Source organism: Cucumis melo, chromosome 9, assembly GCF_025177605.1.
Source record: "Cucumis melo cultivar AY chromosome 9, USDA_Cmelo_AY_1.0, whole genome shotgun sequence".
Taxonomy (NCBI): Eukaryota; Viridiplantae; Streptophyta; class Magnoliopsida; order Cucurbitales; family Cucurbitaceae; genus Cucumis; species Cucumis melo.
Window position 1 is genome coordinate 16,674,281 of NC_066865.1, and position 21,854 is coordinate 16,696,134.

At 34.2% G+C, this 21,854-nt stretch overlaps 1 protein-coding gene and 1 long non-coding RNA gene across 4 annotated transcripts; both read right to left on the reverse strand.

Annotated features, from left to right (window-relative positions):
- Positions 1-693: 693 nt before the first annotated feature.
- LOC103502773 (uncharacterized) lies at positions 694-2,071 on the reverse strand. 3 transcript variants are annotated; one of them, XR_007823725.1, is made up of 3 exons: positions 1,640-2,053; positions 1,168-1,258; positions 694-1,090 (listed from the first exon to the last, which is right to left on the reverse strand). It is a non-coding gene; the product is annotated as an uncharacterized LOC103502773 (long non-coding RNA). The 3 variants fall into 3 exon arrangements; XR_007823723.1 differs by having other exon boundaries at positions 694-1,258; positions 1,640-2,071; XR_007823724.1 differs by lacking the exon at positions 1,640-2,053 and having other exon boundaries at positions 694-1,077; positions 1,168-1,550.
- A 2,221-nt stretch (positions 2,072-4,292) lies between these two features.
- Positions 4,293-15,350, reverse strand: LOC103504441 (uncharacterized). Its single transcript, XM_051089559.1, has 9 exons — positions 15,237-15,350; positions 14,426-14,503; positions 12,021-12,129; positions 11,752-11,814; positions 10,619-10,836; positions 10,457-10,523; positions 10,305-10,378; positions 10,152-10,215; positions 4,293-4,645 (listed from the first exon to the last, which is right to left on the reverse strand). The coding sequence occupies exons 1-9, from the start codon at positions 15,348-15,350 to the stop codon at positions 4,386-4,388; spliced, it is 1,047 nt and encodes a 348-aa protein (XP_050945516.1). The 3' UTR covers positions 4,293-4,385.
- Positions 15,351-21,854: the final 6,504 nt, after the last annotated feature.

Below are 21,854 nucleotides of genomic sequence, written 5' to 3' on the forward strand. Positions count from 1 at the left end.
TAAGTATATGAGTGTTCCCTTAATTGGTGTCTCCTAGACTTGAACAAAAGGCTTTAAAATGAGTTCTTTCAAGGTACGCACTCTCAACAATGTGCTTCATGTTCCTGACATTCACAAGAATTTAGTTTCTGGTTCACTACTTAACGAGAATGACTTTAAGTTGGTCATTGTATCTGATAAGTTTGTACTTTCTAAGAATGATAAGTATGTTGGAAAGAGTTATTTGAGCGATGGTTTGTTTAAGTTAAATGTACTTACAGTTGAACCAAAAAGTATTAATAATAATAAAGTATCTACTTTTGCTTATATAGTTAAGTCATTATTTGTTTGGCATACCAGTTGATAGATCATCAAAAGAAGAGCCTTCTCGAGCATAAGGTTGAACTGATTGTTCATCAATATCCAAACTTAATCTTTTTAATGGTGAGCAAACGCCTCCCTGTTGTCATAAATCAATCAAATGAAAACCAAAGAAACGTTGAATCAAACAATACCGAAACTAACGTGCCAAAACGAATAGCATCCATCAACCAACTTATTTGTTCTTCCCTGAAATCCACACTCTAAACCAGCTTGACGAAACACCACCCGGTCCTAATGTATTAAAATAGATTCCAATGTTATCCATAACATGTCAAAATAACATGTAGCATTGAAGCCAAAGAGCACGGTCTTAATACAAATGAAGAGCAGGATTAACAATGGTGATTAATTTTCCTCAGCAAAGTCTTACAAGTAAACTCCGCAAGTCCAACCGGTGAACCTCATTAATCAGAATCAAAGTAGCCAAACCACAAAAGGTATACCTGATGAGGTCGATATATTAATTAGGTACAAAAAGAAAAAAGTTCCACTAGGAACGTGAAAAGATATTCATAGTGTTGAGCATTCAAAAATTGGTATCCCTTACTTCCATGATATTATGAACCTTCAAATTATATAGAGATCGAACAATCATATCTTTTATCATCCCACCAATGAAAGCTGGAGAACACAACATCCAACAAGATAAAATGAATAAAGGTAGAGAAACATACCTACCATGAGCCTCGAATCCAGGTTCTCCCGCAATACCACCTTCAAATGAACACTGGAAAAGAAACATAAGTAAAACATTCTGCAAGGAGCCACTGACCATGAATTCAGTCACCGTAGCCAATGTCCTACCCGGTCCATCCTGCACCACACCATAAAAGGCCACCACATTTGGATGGTGAAGCTTTGAAAGAATCTTAGCTTCACGCCAAAACTCTATCGTCTGAAATTTTCAAATTCAATATGTGAAATTAGAGAAACATGATCATTCTGAAAATAATTATGACATAAATAATAAAAAGAAAAATGATAATCTTATCTGTTCTAAGTTTAAAGAAAAAAGAAAGAAAGGAAGGAAGAAAGAAAGAAGAAAAGAAATTATCAGTAAGATTCCTGCCACTACTCCAACACACATAAGTTCCTCAGAATGCCAGTGAGAGGAATTGTCCATTGGTTCAACAATTGGTAATGAAATTTTGAAACTGTAACTCGATTTTCCTGTCCCACTTATCAAAAAATATTAAATCATCAAAGCATTGTCCAATTTACTACTAGAGATTCGAGAGATCAAATAACCTGTGAGAGATCATTCAAATTAACTCACCAATCTTTCTTGCTCCGAGGATCTACAAGTGGAACAACTTTTCTTTATCTGCTGCGGCTTCAACGACGGCAGCGAGTTACAGTGGTCGGCGTCCAGCGGCAGCGGTGGGATTGGATGGAGGCTTGAGATATTGAGATGGAGGTTTGAGATATTGAGATGGAGGCTTGAGATGGATTTGGAAGAGAAAGGGGGAAAATGAAAATTAGGGTTAGGAGGGAAATTTTATAAATTAATTTATTTTAATAAATTATTTTGTTAAAATAATTTTTAACAAATTAATTTTAATAAATTAATTATTACTACCAATGCCTTCACTTTTTATTTTTATTTTAATTGATTAAATAACTCATAAATATAACAATAAATTAAATAATTTTAAATTTAATTAATGAATACACCATTTGGTCTTTTGTATTTAATGGGTTTTCTTAAATAAATTTTAAATGTAAATGGATTTATTAATTTAATATTAGAAAAATATTTGTCCAAGTTATGTACCTAACCATTTGACTTTACTTTAAAAAAAAATTAGAAATTAATAAGAAAAATGATAAAATTAGAGTAGTGTTAATTTAATTTTGGGATAGAGTGAATGAGATAAAAATGATGAATATTGTGTTTTAGTTCGTTAATGAGGGCCCGAATTTTGTGGTTAGTGGAAAATATTTTTTCTTGATGGGTATTGTCAATCAAGCTATCCTTTTCTTGATGGGTCTTGCCCATGATCTTATCGCAAACCTAAAATTATAATTCTTTTTATTGATGGGCATTGCCCATCAAGATATCACGTTTCTTGATGGACCTTGCCCATCGTTTTCTTTTATGTCCATCAAGAAACCTGCCCATCAAGAAAATTCTAAACCCATGAAAAAAATCCAAAACAAATATATATATTTTTTTTTTTGGATGATGGCCATTGCAAATCAAGAAAATTCATCCCTTGATGGATCTTGTCCATGAAGAAAACCTAGTTATTTGGATGGGCATTGCCCATCAACTAATATATTATCCATGATGTTTATTGTCCATCGAGAAATAGTTTTCTTGACGTTTGCGAACCATCAACAAAACTAAGAAAACTTTGCCCACCAAGGAAATTAATAATCCACATTTTTTTACGAATTTTCGTATTTCTTTAACAAAATATGGGAGCTTTTCTTGACGTACATGACCGTCAAGATAAACATTGTATCAAGAAAAATATTTTTCTTGATGGTCCTTTGCCATGACCATCAAGAAATCAAATTTTGCGTGCATCAAGAAAGATCAAATTTGTAGTAGTGTTTGGTTGTAGACTAGGACATGTCAATTTCAATTCTTTGGATAGGCTAATTAATATGAATTTGATTCCAAATTTTATCTTTGATGCAAACCTTAGATGTGAGGTGTGTAGGTAATATAAAATGACTAAAGCACATTTTCATTCAACTAGTAGAATTACTAAACCTTTAGAGTTAATTAACAATGTGATATTTGTGACTTGAAAATTTTGCAATCTAAAGGTGAAAAAAAAGCAATTTATTACTTTTATAGATGATTGCACAAATATTGCTATGAATATCTGCTGAGAAGCAAAGATGAGGCAATTGAAATGTTTAAGCTTATAAAAATGAGGTTGAAAATCAACTAAGTACAAAGATTAAGGCAATAAGAAGTAATCGGGGTGGTGAATATGGTCATCCTTTTGGAACATTTTTGTTTGGAAAATGGTATCATTCACCAAACTACCGTTCCTTACCACCTTAATCAAATGGTATCATTGAACGAAAAAATCAAACACTTAAGCAAACGACAAACACAATGCTTATAAATTCAGGTTTATCCCAAAATTAGTAGAGAGAAGCTTTGTAATGACAAATTACTTATTAAATAAATACCTCATAAGAAGTCACAAAATATTCCATATGAAAAATGGAAAGGAAGAAAACCTTCATACAAATTAAAACTGTGGGGGTGCCCAGCAAAGTTTGTAGTACCTAAGCCTAAAATGGTTAAAATAGGACCTAAAACTATTGATTGGATATTCATTGGTTATGCTAGCAATAGTTGTGCATATTGATTTATAGTTTAATCAGATGTTTTAGATATACATCTTAATACACATGGAAGCAATTGCAACAATATTTTAGAATACTTTTTCACACAAAATGTCATGTGAAGTAGGTTTACAAAAGATAGTTTTATAACATAGTTGATAAGCCCCCAATATGCTTTAAGTTTACAAAGCTAGAGGTCCTTCTAGGATCCTTGTAAACGAACACAAATGAGTCTAACTTACCGAATGATTCCAACCAAGAGTTTAGTTAGAGGATGAATCACTCTTAGATCAAACTTAGAATCTATAATGGTCTCTCCTAGATCCTAAGACGACTCACTCCAGAATTAGATTGATCAAAACTAATCCAATGAATCGATTGAACATCAAACCTAAGACAAGATTTGATAGAAAAGACAACACCAAAGGGGTTGAATAAGCAAAAGCTTTTTAGTATTCATTCTATCCCATTTCATAAGCATTACAAGCCTTTTATATAGGCCAAATGGTCATGGATAAACCAAGAAACTCAAAAGTCATTTAAATACACTTAATTGCAAATTGTAGAAAATAAGACCTAGGAACTTAAAACTTGATTACACATTAAACGAGCAACCATTTCTCAAAATTAAAAAGAATTTTTTTTAAATTGTCTTAAATATGTGCTATGTAATCCGCCCCTCATAATGGTAATGTTTGACAACCTTGACATCACGAAATTCCAAGAGATGCAAGTTGGATAGCCACCTCTTCACAAATTCTGCACACTTTTTTCGTTCCCCGTGCCATCTTCCAAATTACACAACTTTTCCCGTGCCATCTTGACTCCATGCTCTTCTTGACTTGCTGAACTAACATTATACAAGAATTTGAGTTCAAAATTCTTGGTTTCTCGTTGTGCATTTGCCAGCTTTTGAACATGCAGTGTGAAAGCCTCTTGTATCTTCTTTGCCTTGCGCTTTGTGATTGGTCTTTCAGGTATATGCAATAAATTATTGAGTGAATCCACATCAATAGTAAATCTCATAATAGATCAAAAGTTGAGTTAAAAAATGATGAGAAACTTAGACGAAGTAAAAGGGTGAAGATCTCAAAATCATTTAAGCTTAACTTTTTAACATATTTGTTAGAAAACGAACCTCAAACATATAAATAGGCCATGTCCTCTCCAAAAGCTCCATATTGGAAAGATGTTGTGAATAGTGAATTTGAGTCCATTTATGCATAACCACAATGGGAACTAGTTGAACTTCATTAAGAAGTAAACCACTTGAATGCAAATTAATTTTTAATAGATAAATATAAGGCGAGACTAGTAGCTAAAGGTTACAAGAAACAAAAAGGGCTTGGCTATTTCGATACTTACTCAACAAATAATAATTCTTGATAGCTAAAAAACGTCAAGAGAGTCCGTGTTTGTAGTAGTGAAATAGTAGAATTACTTCCAATTGCAAGCTCATAGCAATATCAGTTTTGCATGGATTCGAGATACATTAGGATGTAAAAACAACCTTTTTTAAATGGCAAATTAGATGAAGAAAGCCACGTGCAACACCTAAAGGGTTTGTTTCCCTCAATCTAGAAACAAAATTTTACAATTTAGTAAGGTCTCTCTATGGACTAAAACAAGCACCAAAAGAAACACATGAAAATTTGACTGTGTAATGCTGGCAATTGGATTTAAAATTAATGAATGTGTATATGTCAAAGTAGTAAGAATGATCATATCATTGTATGCTTGTATATTGATGATATGCTAATCATATGTATCAAGATCAACATTATTAAGGCTACTAAATAAATATTGGCCAATAAATTTGAAATGAAAGATTAGGGTGTCGCATATTAAAATTTCTAGAACCTCACAAGGAATATTGTTGTCTCAATTACATTATGTTGATAAAATGCTTGAGAAATATAAAAAACATGAAATTGTGTTAGCAAATACCTCAATTGGTGCTAGTCATTTAGAGAAAAATAATGGAGATAGTATAACACAACTAGAATACTATCGCATAATTGGTAGTTTAATGTACATCGTGAGTTATACACATCGTGATATAGTATATTTTGTAAGCAAGCAAAGTCGTTATACAAGCAATCCAGGTCAAGATCATTGGAAAGCCATCTTGAGAATTTTGAGATACTTAAAGCAAAATAAAAGTTATGGCTTACACTATATGATATCTTGTTGTACTTGAAGGTTATAGTGACGTCAATTGAATATCGAGTACTAAAAACTCCAAATCCACAAATGGTTACATTTTCACTCTTGAAGGTGGGCATGCGTCTCGGAACTCTTCCAAACAAACATGTATAGCACGATCCACACAATAGTATAGTGATAGCCAAGCAACTATTGAAAGGGCACAAAATATTATGTATAGTGGTAAGTCAATACATATACGACAAACACATAATACAATCAAACAACTAGTCTCTAATGGAATTATCACAATTGACTTTGTGAAGTGAAAAGGCAACATTGCATATCCACTTACTAAAGTTTTAGCTAGGGAGTTGCTAGAAATTCCATAAAAAAGAGTAGGATTAAAGCCTATAAATTGAAGTTAATCAGAGAGGCAACCCAACCTAGTTAAATGGAGATCCCAAGATCTAAGTTCGATAGGTAAACTGATCTCTGGATAACGTAATGAGCAATGCATTGAAATTTGACCTTTTACCCATTCTAAAAATGGTGAGGCAATTCTAGTGTGATTTTAAGGTAAGAATTGTGCTTTTAATAATTTGTATAAGTAGTAATTATTAATAAAAGGAGCATATACGAATGCTCTTTATAGGAATTACCTCTGTGAATGTGAAGGGGTTGCTTCTGTGAGAATTTTAAAGCAAATTCTCTAAAACACTCATAAGATCAAGCAGTATTCAAGGCCAAAACTGACACAATTATGAGAACAAACTTTGTTATAATGAGAAACTACATGATATTTATTGTATTGGTTTTCTTACTACCACAATTTTGGGCTTCAGTGACACAGTGGGATAAAGAAATTGGGTTTGGAAGGAGGAAAATGTGTCATAAACGTCAAAATACGCATTTTGACAAAAAGAATACGCTAACATATGAACTTAAGTATTTTGTACTCTTTTTAATTGTTAAGTATAGTATCACAAAAATTATTATTAAGTTAATTGGGTTAGATTACATCCTCACAGTCCTAAACCTAACCAACCCAATTTTAATCAGTTTTTTGAATGTGAAAACCAAACCTTTGACCCAAATCGATAGTAAACCGAGCCGACAACATTTTCAAACGGTTTTATTGATTTTACGGTTGTCCCTAGCACCCCTAGAATGAACAACATTTATATACTTGTTTAGATAAGACTGACCAAGAATATTTCTATCTCAAAGGATTATGAACAAAGTTTTAAATATTTCCAAAAATTAACCAACACAAATAATCTAAAAGCCAATGCATTGATTTGATTAATGGATACGATTCAAACACAAAAATGTGAGAACAGAGTGGGACATAAATTAACATTAAAAATCAAATTTATATTCATCCCATCTATTAAGATCATCATCATCAACACTTCCCTCACCCTTCAGTGGACTGTGAACTTCACCACCAACAAATTCTTCCTTTCCTATCTCCTCCACTTCTTCCTCCTGTTCACAAAAACCATTATATAATTCCAAAATTAGGTCCCACAAATCCCATCAAGAGATTAAATCATGAACCAATCATCAACTTATCAATCTATATTCCTTCCTCATACGCTATCGTTTAACGAGTACACAATATGGTCTTATACAAACCATACGCATACCATACGCGATCGTTTAGCTGGTAAACGATGTGGTCTTATACAAATGATACGCGTACCATACGCGATCGTTTAGCTGGTAAAAGCACATTCACTCGCACAAGCACCTTCAAGAGTGAAAATGTAACCACTTGTGGATTTGGAGTTTCTAGTACTCGATATTCAATTGGCGTCACTATAACCTTCAAGTACAACAAGATATCATATAGTGTAAGCCATAACTTTTATTTTACTTTAAGTATCTCAAAATTCTCAAGATGACTTTCCAATGATCTTGACCTGGATTGCTTGTATAACGACTATAGGTCTCTTGTTTTGCGTTAACACTGCTCCAATGCCATACCCGAATGCATCAGTCTCTACTTCGAATGGTATACTATAGTCTGGTGATGCAAGAACGGGTAAAGTCATCATAGCATTTTGCAATTTCGTGAAGGCCTCCTCAACTTCTTTGGTCCATTTGAAAGCTCCCAACTTCAATAATAATTGGGTTAAAGGGGCTGTCATAGATCCGTAGTGCGGTACAAAGCGCCTATAGTATCCTGTCAATCCTAGAAAGCCTCTGACTTCACGTACATTAGTAGGGACTGGCCATTGTTTGATGGATCGAATTTTTTCCAGATCTACTTCTACTCCTCTTCTGGATAATACATGGCCTAAGTACTCTACTTTCAAATAAGCAAAGTTGCACTTCTTGTTGGCATAAAGATTGTTTTCCTCGATGTTTCCAGCACCAACTCAATGTGATGTAAATGTTCTTCTAGACCCTTGCTATATATGAGGATATCGTCAAAAAATACTAGAACAAACTTTCTTAAGTAGGGACGGAAAATAGAGTTCATCAATGACTGAAATGTTGTTGGTGCATTAGTTAAGCCAAAAGGCATAACTAAGAACTCATAGTGTCCTTCGTGTGTTCTAAAGGTCGTTTTCTCTATATCCTCCCTACATATCCTAATTTGGTGATATCCAGCTTTTAGATCTATTTTAGAAAATAAGTTTGCACCATTCAGTTCATTAAAGAGTTCTTCAATATCGGGGATAGGGAACTTATCTGGAATGTTCACGTTGTTAAGAGCTCTATAATCAACACAGAACCTCTAGTTGCCATCTTTTTTCTTCACCAATAGCACGAGGATTGAATAGGGACTTGTGCTTTGGTGGATGATTCCAGATGAAAGCATCTCATCAACCAATTTCTCCATCTCGGCCTTCTGTTGGAAAGCATATCTATAGGGTCGTACATTTATCGGGTATGTTTCTTTTTTAAATGGATGTGATGCTCGATTGCTCTCTTCGGGGGTAGTTCCTCAGGCCAATCGAAGACATCATTGTATTTAGTCAGCACTGTTTTGACAATCTCCTCAGTTATAGATGTTTCTCTCGCTTTGAGTTTTTGCATAGGGAATCATTCCTTCCAAGGCTCTGCACTCTACCAATTAGCCTTGATCAGTTTCTGTCCATGTCTTCACCAAGCTTTTTAGGCTGACTTGGGTCTTCGTCACACTTGGATCTCCTTTGATCACGAACTTCTTGTTATCGTGAAAGAATGTCATGATGAGGTTCTTTCAATCCATTTCTGTGACTTTCAGAGAGTAGAGCCACTGCATCTCGAGTATCACATAGACCTTCCTAATCCTAATTGTAGGAATTCTTCTACAACTTGCCAATCATTCAACATAACCTCTACTTTCTCACATACTCCCTTTTCCCTTTGGTAGCAGCACCGAACCCAAGGATTATGTAATCCATAATTGGAGGATTTCTTCGTGTGTAGTCTCATTGTGATACTAACTTTTTTGAAATAAGGTTGTGCATTGCTCCACAATCGATGAGCACAACCACCACTTCTCCATGGATTCTTCCTTTTACCTTCAACGTGCTCAAATTAGACAGCCAAACTACTGAGTTGATGGATAATTCAACTACTGCCTCAACTTCTTCTCTCAGTTCAATTAAGTTTAACTCTTGCTCATAACCATCTTCTTCAATGATCTTCTCTTCTGTATTTTCAGGTCTCACTACAAACATACGCAATTCTCTTTGTTCTCTTTCCTTGCACTTATGCCTAGAATGATATTTCTTGTCGCACTTGAAGCATAGCCCCTTCTCCCTTTTCGCTTGGAATTCGGTGTCAGAGAGTATTTTCGATGGTCCCTCCTTTTTGTTTTCTTCCATCAATGTTCCCCTCAGCGTTATCGTCCTCGTTGGAACGGTTGTTCCCGCCTCGGTTTCGTTCGAATTTAGGAAGGAATTATTTCTACCAAAATTTGCTTAATATAACGAATATTTACCTCCTGAATAACCGTTCAGATTCGCCTCTCTTTGGATGATCTCTCTACCTTCCACCTTTTGAGCCAATCTCATCATTTGTGCTAGCCCAATTAGTTTTGAAAATTCTACTTCGGCCTTGATCCATGGAAATAATCCATTCATGGATGTTTCTTTGAGTACTCTATCAGGTAAATCCGTCAAAGGTGCAACCAATTTATTGAAAAGATTCCGATATTCTTCTACAGTCAAGGTCTGTTTAATTACAAAGTTGGCTGTAGATTGACCCTTCTTTAATGGATCGAAACCTCTCCAACAATCTTCATTTCAAATCGCTCCAATCCTTAAATCCTTAAATATTTCAAAAACAATATAACTATAAAACAGAAAAGTTGGTTAGATTTGTCTTACCAGAGGGAGTAGTGGTCACAGAACTTAGTGTATCCATGGCGACATTAGCCACTGCCCCACATTCCTGAAACACCAACCATAGCTGGACGTGTGAACAAATTTGTTTTCGAAAGAAATAACACTGATTCTTAAAAAAGAAAACAAGACTTTCACCTCTATTTCCAACCTTTGTTTATCCAAATCTCCACCCTCGTTGGAGATTGTTGCTTGCTTAAGGCTTGAAGGATCTTTACATGTAAGAAAACAAAACATTAGAACAAGCACTATAGAGGAAATGAGATATGAGAAAAATGTCAATTACTCACCAGCTTCATTCTTTGGTTGGTTATGAAAATCATCTACATATTCCAACTCATAAAATAGATCAATATTCTGAAAATAAAATGACTATTGGTACAGAATGGAGAAAAAAAGTTGTACTTAGAACAATAATCTCTCTACTAAATACGTGAAAAAATAGCACATACCTGTCCAGCTATTTTACCATCAATAAAATGCCCATCCTCAGATTGGATTGATCCTATTCCACCTTGATCCACAACCGTAGCTTCGTGAGTTGAAGATGCGCTTGGATGGGAATAAGTCAAAAGTTCCAAATTTTTGGTATCATCAGTTAGATTTTTTACTCCAACTGGACCCAAGGAGGAGGACGTAGTGAGATCAATTGTTGCATCAGTCACTCCATCTTGAACAACAATGGAATATTGAATACTTGTGCCAATGACAATGTTTGAAACCAAATAATAAGACTTGAACTTTATATGGAAAAATAAATAAAAAAGACAATACAATAAGAAACTCCATGTAATTCACGGTACTAGGACCTTCACATCTTGAGCTCACTTAAGACTTAAACCATAGCAATATTTATAGAACTTACCTCCCTCAAAGCCCAATCCCCAAATAAATGATCTCTAACAAAATTGCAACTAACAACCTTGCTAATTCTTATATTACTCCTTGCTATTAGGCCACTAGCAAACAATTGAAACTGATGAGAAAATTGGGAATTTCTCTTGAGATCAAAGATGCTGCAACAAATATCTTTTCTGGGTTGCATTTGATGTTAATTTGAACTCATTCCGTACCATTCAATTCACAAGTAAAATATCATTGTACTTTGCAAGTACTGGGTTATTTGGAATGAACATTTCATATTACAAAAAAAATGGATAAACTACAAATTGATCCCCATGGTTTGGACAAATTTCTATTTGGTCCATGTGATTTTTAAATTAAAGCTTCAAATGTAATCCACATGGTTTGTGCTTAGCTTCAATTTGGTCTTAGGTTTGGTATTCTTTATTGTTTGGTTAAATCTCAAAAGTTCCCCCTACTACAAACACCAAGGAGGATTTGTGAAGTTTGTCCAAACCAAAGGTACCAAAGTTGAAGCTTTCTAAATGTTGAGGCTAGATTGAAACTAAATCAAACTGCAAGGATCAAATTAAAACTAAGCCAAAACTGTAGAAACTAAATTGAAACTTTTGCCCAAACTAAAGGACCAAATTTATAATTTAATCTTAAAGTATTTAATAAATGTATTTTTCAATTGACCACATCATCGTAACTTCAACAAATATTTTGAACTAGTACTTACCTTCGATAGTAGAACCAGAAGGAAGAAGACTGCCACAAGAATCCAAATCGAACTGTGTAGAGTCTACTTGCAAACAACAAATTTCCAAATGAAATCAAAATTAAAAATGAAATAATATTTGGTTATACTAAAATAGAGACGTCCATATAACCAACTTTCAATAACGGTTAAACAAAAATAATAAATAAATCATACCATTTTATCACTTTCTACAGAGATGGGAAGTGAACAGCCAATGAAATCAAATCTTGCAGTGCCAAAGAGCTAACCATCTTCAGATTCCTTTTTCTCCTCTGTCACTGGAAGTTGCGATGACGATTTGATTGTTTTGGTGTTTCCTTTATCATTGGGACAAGATTTGGCATCTAAAATTGTTCCCTGCAAATAAAGTAGACTCATAAAAACATTTTCTCCGAAATATCCCAGCTAAGTCGATCATCCATGACTCAAGCCAACGAAAGATACTGCATAGGTCTTACTGAGATTTTGCGGACAATTGTGGTGCCAAAGTTTGTTTTTTAGGACGTGGTTTGGTCTTTGGTTGAAATCTAACACCAGTTGGAGCTAAAAGAACCAATACCAATCACTCATTATCAAGAACATATAAACGTACCGATGTATGCAAAGCTTACATGTGACACCACGCTCAGAAAAAAATGTCATCAAAAGGGTCCACAAATGATGCCTCGAGTTTGTCTGACAACAACAAAAAACTTTTAGGTAAGAAATCATAATAAAAGTTCACAGATATATATTTAAAGGAAAAAAAAGCAAAATTGAAGCTGGGTATACGTATAACTTCGTAGATAGTCAGTTTAGACAATTGGCAGTGTTTCTAAGCACAATAAGCACTCAGAAGAAAAGTTTGTGAAAATAGAGTGAGCAGGGAATGAGGAGGATAATGTTTTGGTGAGTGAATTTAAGGTTCGAGAGTAATGTCAACGTAGCATAAACTTTATGTTGCAGTAGTTTGCTTAACTATTATCCCACTATTATACCTCAACATATTGGGGTTCTATCAATTTGGTACCAGAGCAGTAGGATGCTGACCATGGAATTCAATGCAAATGAACATAATAAAGAGTGGTTGAAGATTTTTTTACCGTTAGATTTCGATTCTCTATTTGTTCCTAAAAGCAAGTAATCAGATATTTTTCAATACAAGAAAGCACAATGACGCATAAATTAAGAAGGCATGGAAGAGTGGGGCAGAATTTATAGATGAGGAGAAAATCAAAGAGTTATGGAGATGAAAAAAAAAAAAAAAAGAAAAAAGCCTCTGAATCATCCCACAGGGAAGAAAACGAAAAATGAAAGTGTAAGAAGGGATTGTTGATGAATAGCGAAGCAAAACATTATAGAGAACGAATTCGGTTACAAGAAAGACGCCGTCTATGTTTGAATACCTTCGAGGGGATTGGAGACGATGTGCTGCCGGTGACAGCAGCGGAGGTTATAGAGGGAGATCGCTGGCGACCGTGGGTTCGAACGTGGGAGATGATCAGGTAATATGTTTGGTTGGGCTAGATTTTAAATGATTTATTTGAGCCCACTATTTTTCCAAAGAACTAGGATGGTCGGTTGTGGCTCCTTCGGTAATGATTCTCGTTTCCTATTTCTTGTTTCATATTTTTTCTTTTTTGAAAATAAGAAATAAAGATGTGTTTGATAACGATTTCTATTTCTTGTTTCTTAACAAAAAAGAAACATAAACGTATTTGATAACTGTTTTTTGTTTTCTTAATAATATTCTACATTAAACATACGTGACTCACATTTGATTTGCAATATCATCTCACATTCAGGCCATTTGTTCGAACTCATTATAAACCAAAAAATCGAGTCGACCGACCAAATGGTAGTCGATAGATCAGAAAACAAGAGTAGTCGATCGGGATCGATTTTAGAAAGTTTCAAATCGAGAATTTTCAAAAAGTATTTCTAAGTGTCAAACCGACTTGACCCTTACTCATCGACGTCGAGGTCGGTTTGATCATTTACTAAACCGACTATGGTCGGTTTTGTCAAAAAATCGACTTCGACCGAATGATGATTACCCATACTATGAAACAAGAAATAGAAATTTGAGTATGAAACTTTGACAAACCGACCTCATCGTCTCCAATCCCCTCGAAGGTATTCAAATCGACCTCGAACAGACCATAGTCGGTTTGGTAAATGTTCAAACCGACCTCGACATCGATGAGTAAGGGTCGAGTCGGTTTCACACTTAGAAATACTTTTTGGAAATTCTCGATTTGAAACTTTCCAAAATCGATCCCGATCGACTACCCTTGTTTTCCGATCGATCAACTACAGTTTTATCGATCGGCTCGAATTTTTGGACCATAATGAGTTCGAACAAATGACCTGAATGTGAGATGATATTGCAAATCAAATGTGAGTCACGTATGTTTAATGTAGAACATTATTAAGAAAACAAAAAACAGTTATCAAATACATTTCTGTTCTTTTTTTCAAGAAACAAGAAATAGAAATCGTTATCAAACACATCTTTATTTCTTATTTTCAAAAAAAAAAAATATGAAACAAGAAATAGGAAACAAGAATCAGAAACGTTGCCAAAGGAGCCGCAGCCGACCATCATAGTCCTTTGGTAAGATAGTGGGCTCAAATAAGTCATTTAAAATCTCAGCCCAACCAAACATATTACCTGATCATCTCCCACGGTTGCCGGCGATCTCCCTCTATAACCTCCGCCTGTCACCGGCAACACATCGTCTTCAATCCCCTAGAAGGCATTCAAACATAGAAGGCGTTTTTCCTGTAACCGAATTTGTTCTCTATAATGTTTTGCTTTGCTCTTCATCAACAATCCCTTCTTTGACTTTCATTTTTCGTTTTCTTCCTTGTGGGATGATTCAGAGGCTTTTTTCTTCTTTTCTCCATAACTGCTTTGATTTTCTCCTCCTCCATGAATTCTGCCTCCACCCTTCCATACCTTCTTTAATTTATGTGTCATTGTGCTTTCTTGTATTGAAAATTATCTGCTTACTTGCTTTTAGGAACAAATGGAGAATCGAAATCTAACGGAAAAAAAAATCTTCAAAAAATAAGTTTTCAAGATCTCATTATTTATCACGAGCACAAGCAGAAGTGAGAGGTACCTTTTCTTTTAGATAAACCTATAACATTCATCTTGGAATACAACAAATAATTAATATGGTATTTTGATTTTTTTTAACTTTTAAATAAATCATATTAATTTAAATTTTAACAACTAATTAATCATATTAATTAATTTTCCATATTAATTACTCAACATGCATACTAAATATGCATGAACATGTTAACCTATAGTGGGATTTTAAAACTATATGTCATATAATATGCACATACAATTTTAGTAATAATTAAGACATACATCACATGCAAAATTAATTAAAATACCCTAAAATAGATTGATTTTAGTTTTCTAAATTAAGTTAAAATTAGATTATTACAATAATAATTTGATGAAGTACATGAACTGCTCTCGAGCACTTCGAACCGGTTGGAATAACACCAATATTGCATAAACTGACCAAGAATCGCTTGATAATCCATACACAATCGCTGAGCAGGTAGACGATATTCATGGGCATAAGCAATACGCGTACCATACGCAATCGTCGAGCGAATGAACGATAAGGTTCTAGGTGAGCAATCATTTATAAGGTAAACGATCGTTTATAGGTGCCAACGATACGTGTACAAAACACAATCGCCAAGCATGTAAACGATCGTTGAGGTGCTAGCGATACGCGTACCATACGCGATCGTTTAACGAGTAAACGATGTGGTCTTATACAAACGATACACGTAGCATATGCGATCGTTTGGCGAGTAAACGATGTGGTCTTATACAAATGATGTGCGTACCATAAGCAATTGTTTAGCTGGTAAGAGCGACGTTCACTGGTACAAGCGATGCACGTACCATACGCGATCATTGAGAGGATGAACGATAGGTCTGAAACAACTTCTTCTCGGGTCTAAGCTTCAAAACAACCTAAATTCAACTCTAATGACTCCAACAAATTACAGACTCTTTGCAAAAAGTAAATTAAGCCACCAACAGGGCTAATTACAATAATTAATGCAAATAAACAACTTAATTTAGAGTCAATCCATAACTAATCCATTTTAATTCAACCATACCAATTTATCATATAAATTGTAAGAACCCACCATATGCATATGAATAAAAATAAGCATGCTCTGATACCACATGAAGGGAACAAAAAATTAAACATTAGAGAAACATGCAGCGGAAGACAAGGATCATGCTTTACTCTATATGCATCTAAACGATTTAGAAATTAACATGTTGTAACTAAACGATAGACCTAAACGAAGAATATAGAAGGTAAACGATGAGCTTACCTTTGTAGTTCTCAACTTCTTCTTCGTTCCAAAATTTCTTCTCTGCCTGAAGATCACGAGCAAAGGACAACCACTAAGTTGACCTACTAATCTCAGGACTAAGAACCGAGCTGTGGGACTCGTTTTTGTGAAGGAAACCTTTAAACAGATGGATGGAGGTAGGTGCATCATTTAGAGAGTTTTCATCAAACCTTCATCGTTTTCTTCTCATTCTATAAATGAAAGTTTATAAAGAAAATTACATGCAAAATGCATGCAATTTATTTCATGAAATCTCAACACCTAATTATTCCATTAACTATTAATGGAATTAGTGGCTTCTAATTGTACTATAAGCTGCCACATTTCCCACTAACATTTAGTAATAAATATATAAGTCAAAGGACAATTTAGTCATTTGACCAATTAAGTCAAAGTCAAACTTTGACTTTTCTTAGTCAAAAGTCAACTTTTTGACTTTTTGCTATTTTATCCGTTTTGACTAATTCCAACCTTCCGATCATGAATCTGCATTCAAAGTTTTGTCTTTCAAAGTAAAAAGTCAACATATTTACTTTTACAACTTTGACCATTTCAAAACTTTCAAACTTTTTACCTAATTCGAACAATTCGAGTTTTTCCAACATATTGTTCTTAGTTGAATCCATATGAACTAGTAGGAGAACCTAGTGGACCTATAGATCATGGACTCCAACGATTCGAGATTAACTGGCTAAACTCTTTTAAATTAAGTTTAATCAACATTCGTTAACTAAAAACTCTTAGTTGCACTCCCTTTACTATAGATATATTTCTGTCCACCTATATAACCATGATGAGTAAGTTGATCCTTCACAGGTTATTCGTAATTTTGGCTGGATCAAAATATCGTTCTACCCCCGAGATTACATCTTGTTCCTTAAGACCCACTGGTCCACTATTGAACAATTGGTTTAAGGTTCAACCTATAAACTTGAATCTTTCTCGGGCCAATGAGAAAGTGGGGCTCCTTGTTCAAAACTTGGATTCAGTCCTTAGGGAACAACCTATCTACTATCCCAGAAGCGGGTAGGAGTGAATTCCGTCTTGCACCCTATGTCCTTAGCTATCCACTCGATTTTATCCCTGAAAAGGGAGGCTTATTGGGCCAGCGATGATGAGTTGTCCTTACCTATGCAGATCTAAGGATACTATCGAATGAACAGAAGTTCATAGTCAGCTCAGGATTAAGATCAAGTTACCTAGGTCATTAAAAATAAAATAGTCAGTTTATAGTTTTACGGCGTTATAATTAAAAGTGACTATTTCGTGGTTCCAGTCTTATGCAAACCATTTACATAGGACGCCCCACTCCCATGTCTCTACATGAACGATTTACGATTATATGGTTTATACTAACTATGGAGCGGGCCGCGTCCATAGTGTTTTTCCAGAATAAGGTGTCCAACCTTATTCATAAATTATAGACTATTTGGGCTATTAACTCGAACTTAATCTATGTTTATGTCTCTACATAAAGTTCAAGTGTATTGACAAACTTAGTAAAATAGCCTCAGGACCTTAATTTGTTGCTTTTAAGATTATAGCATTTAATAACGAACTTATTAAATAACAAAATACGAGTTTTATGACATAAATTCTAACAATGCCCACCTTGAAGAGTCAAAATGTAATCACTTGTGAATTTGGAGTTTTTAGTACTCGATATTCAATTGGCGTCACTATAACCTTCAAGTACAACAAGATATCATATAGTGTAAGCCATAACTTTTATTTTGCTTTAAGTATCTCAAAATTCTCAAGATAGCTTTCCCAATGATCTTAACCTGGATTGCTTATATAACGACTTTGCTTGCTTACAAAATATACTATATCACGATGTGTATAATTCATGATGTACATTAAACTACTAATTATGCGATAGTATTCTAGTTGTGCTATACTATCTCCATTATTTTTATCTAAATGGAGACTAGCACCAATTGAGGTATTTGCTAACACAATTTCATGTTTTTTATATTTCTCAAGCATTTTATCAAGAACATAATGTAATTGAGACAAAAATATTCCTTGTGGGGTTCTAGAAATTTTAATATCTAGAATAACAATTACGACACCCTGATCTTTCATTTCAAATTTATTGGCCAATATTTGTTTAGTAGCCTTAATAATGTTGATCTTGATACATATAATTAGCATATCATCAATGTAGAAGCATACAATGATATGATCATTCTTACTACTTTTGACATATACACATTCATCATCACATTCATTAATTTTAAATCCAATTGCCAGTATTACACTGTCAAATTTTCATGTCGTTGTTTTGGTGCTTGTTTTAGTCCATAGAGAGACCTTACTAAATTGTAAACTTTCATTTCTTGATCAGGGAAACAAACCCTTTAGGTGTTGCACGTGGCTTTCTTCATCTAATTCACCATTTAAAAAGGTTGTTTCTACATCCTGATGTATCTCGAATCGATGCAAAACTGATATTGCTATGAGCATGCAGTATTTCACTACTACAAACACCGACTCTCTTGATGTTTTTTAGCTGTCAAGAATTATTATTTGTTGAGTAAGTATCGAAATAGCCAAGCCCTTTTTGTTGCTTGTAACCTTTAGCTACTAGTCTCACCTTATATTTATCTAGTGATCAATCGGTTTACATTTTTTGTTTAAAAATCAATTTGCATCGAAGTGGTTTACTTCCCAATTGTTCAACTAGTTTCCAAGTGTGGTTATGCATAAATGGACTTGAATTCACTATTCACAACATCTTTCCAATATGGAGCTTTTGGAGAGCACATGACCTATTTATATGTTTGAGGTTCGTTTTTTAACAAATATGTTAAAAAGTTAGGCTTAAATGATTTTGAGATTTTCACCCTTTTACTTCGTATGAGTTCTTCATCCTAATTTAACTCAACTTTTGACCTATTATGAGATTCACTATGTTATAAAACTATCTTTTGTAAACCTACTTCACATGACATTTTGTGTAAAAAAGTATTCTAAAATATTGTTGCAATTGCTTCCATGATTGTATTAACATGTATATCTAAAACATCTGATTAAACTAAAATATTTTTTTGCTAGCTGGCAAGCAAGGAATATGAATCTTCTAAGCTGGATCTCCCTCTTTCTCTCTCCTTTTTTTTGCGATTTTTTTTCTAATACTTTTGGCCTTTAGGTCTGTAATTGTTTCCGTAGCCTTTTTGTATTTTGGTTAACATAAACTTTTGGTCTTGATATTTTCACTAAAATAGTTAAAATTGTTGGTATTTGGATTGTCATAATCCTTTGGAACAAAGTGGACAGTTTAAATATCTAAAACTTTTCTAGCATGAAACTGTTAGACCCTGATTCTGCACACATATGAAAGAAGGGGTGAAGAGGGGAATGCACAGTACCAAGGAGAGAATAGTACCTGACGGTCCATCGTGAAGGGAGTATAAATAGGGAATGTTTTTGGGGATTGGGTTTTTTAGGTATTGATTTTGGTTAAAAGCTGCTGTTGGCATTGGAAGAAGTTTCCAGCCCTCTCGAAGGAGCTTTATTGAATTCTTGATGCTTTTATTTCTTGTATTTGTTTCAATGGTTAGTTGTTGAGCATTTTATTTTGATATCAATATATTACTGTAGAGTACTGTCTCTGTTTTGGTCCTTGTTGAGATTTTTCTGATTTTCAGGTTTAGAATCTTACCAGAAATTTGATCATTTGTTCACTTACTTTTTAGGCTGTTCGACAATTTGGAACAGACTTTTGTATGATACAACAATTGTTTCCAGGCAAAACACGCCGCCAAATTAAACTAAAGTTTAAAAGTGAAGAGCGTCATCATCCATTTCGTTTATCTGATGCTATAACTAATCGTGCCAAAGGTATTACTTGTTTCATTTTCCTCAACTTTTCATGCTATACGACTAATGATGTTTCTACATATAACTCTCTCCAATTTAGTTTCCTCATTTTTTTTAAAATAAAACTTTTGGTTCAACTATGGCCTTACAGTCAAGTATTTTGCAAACCACTCCCAATTTTTATTGTTGATTGAGCAGCTGAAAGGAGCTGCTAAGGAAAAACAAGAATCCAACCTAGATGAGTTGACTGAAAATACTGGGGATGAAGAGCAGCCAAAGTTGTCTCCCCAAACTAATGTATGGCCTCTTTCTTTTGTTCTCTATCTGCTGTCCTTAGTCTTCTTCTCTACTGAGATGTAAACGTGTTATATGATGCACAAAGAGGTATAAGCTGGTTAGGTTGGTAATTGGTTTAGCTTTTAAGCCATTTCGACTACAAAAGAAAATATTGGTTTTAACAAAAAGTAAAAAGTCTGACTTTGTAGGGTTTTTTTTTGTGTGCCAGGGGGAGGACTTACTCCAATATGTGAACTAAACTGATACAAAAAAATCTATCACAACTGACCTGACAAACTATTTTCTTAGTATGAACATTAAACCAATCAAAAAAGGGTTTTTCAAAGAAACAAACTTGACTTGTGATAGAACTCTACTTTCTAATATGAATTTCACTCTTTATTGATATATGAATTAATTACAATCCAAGAGAATTTAGGAATTCTCAATTCTTCTCGTTGTACTCCTATCTCTCAAGAAGTTACAATAGCCTAACCACTCTAATAGAAAATTCATAATTCCCTTCCCGCCTAAACAGAAAACTATTTATACTAAAGGTCTGCCGACTTACTACTATTTCACACGTGCATATCGTGTGACTTAATTTTATTTCTTTCTCCTGCTATAGACAAGCTTGATAGGAGGTCTAACAACTTGGTTTGCTAATTTTCTTTTCTTCAGTCTCCCCCAACTCCACCCCATCCCAAACGACATTTGTTTTATTCATTATACTCTAGAAATCAGATACTAAACTAGAATAAAATCAATCCAAAATCTATACACTGTACCAACTCTGTTTGGTTTGACTTTGTCATTTTTTTCATAACATTTCCATGATTTACAAAAATGGTAATTGGCTTTGGAAACTGGAAGGAATATGGATTGATAAGTTGATGATTGGTTCATGATTTAGTCTCTTAATGGAATTTGTGGGACCTAATTTTGGAATTATATAATGATTTTTGTGAACAGGAGGAAGAAGTGGAGCAACCTGAAGGAGTGGAGGAGACAGGAAAGGAAGAATTTGTTGGTGGTGAAGTTCGCAGTCCGCTGAAGGGTGAGGGAAGTGATGATGATCCTAATAGATGGGATGAATATAAATTCGATTTTTAATGTTAATTTATGTCCCACTCTCTTCTCACATTTTTGTGTTTGACTCGTATCCATTAATTTGAACAATGTATTGGCTTTTAGATTATTTGTGTTGGTTAATTTTTGGAAATATTTAAAACTTTTTGTTCATAATCCTTGAGATAATAATATTCTTGGTCAGTCTTGTCTAAACAAGTGTATAAATGTTGTTTATTCTTGGGGTGCTAGGGACAACCGTAAAATCAATAAAACCGTTTGAAAGTGTTGTCGGCTCGGTTTACTATTGGTTTGGGTCAAAGGTTTGGTTTTCACATTTAAAAAACTGATTAAAAATGGGTTGGTCGTCAAGTCTAGGACTGTGAGGACGTAACCTAACCCAATTGACTTAATAACAATTTTTGTTATACTATACTTAATCTTAGCCAAAAGACTTCTTTAGAATTAACAACTAGAGCATAATCTCAATCACCCTACTATCCAAATAAAAGCAAATTAATTCATAT

Excerpts from the sequence above, each read along its gene's own strand:
- LOC103504441 (XM_051089559.1), bottom strand. The coding sequence starts at position 15,350 with ATGAATATCGTCTACCTGCTCAGCGATTGTGTATGGATTATCAAGCGA. Across the intron at positions 11,815-12,020 it reads GAAAAAGGAATCTGAAGATG|ACTCTACACAGTTCGATTTG; the intron begins GTTAGCTCTTTG and ends GTTTGCAAGTAG. Across the intron at positions 10,379-10,456 it reads CCAACCAAAGAATGAAGCTG|ATCCTTCAAGCCTTAAGCAA; the intron begins GTGAGTAATTGA and ends TTACATGTAAAG.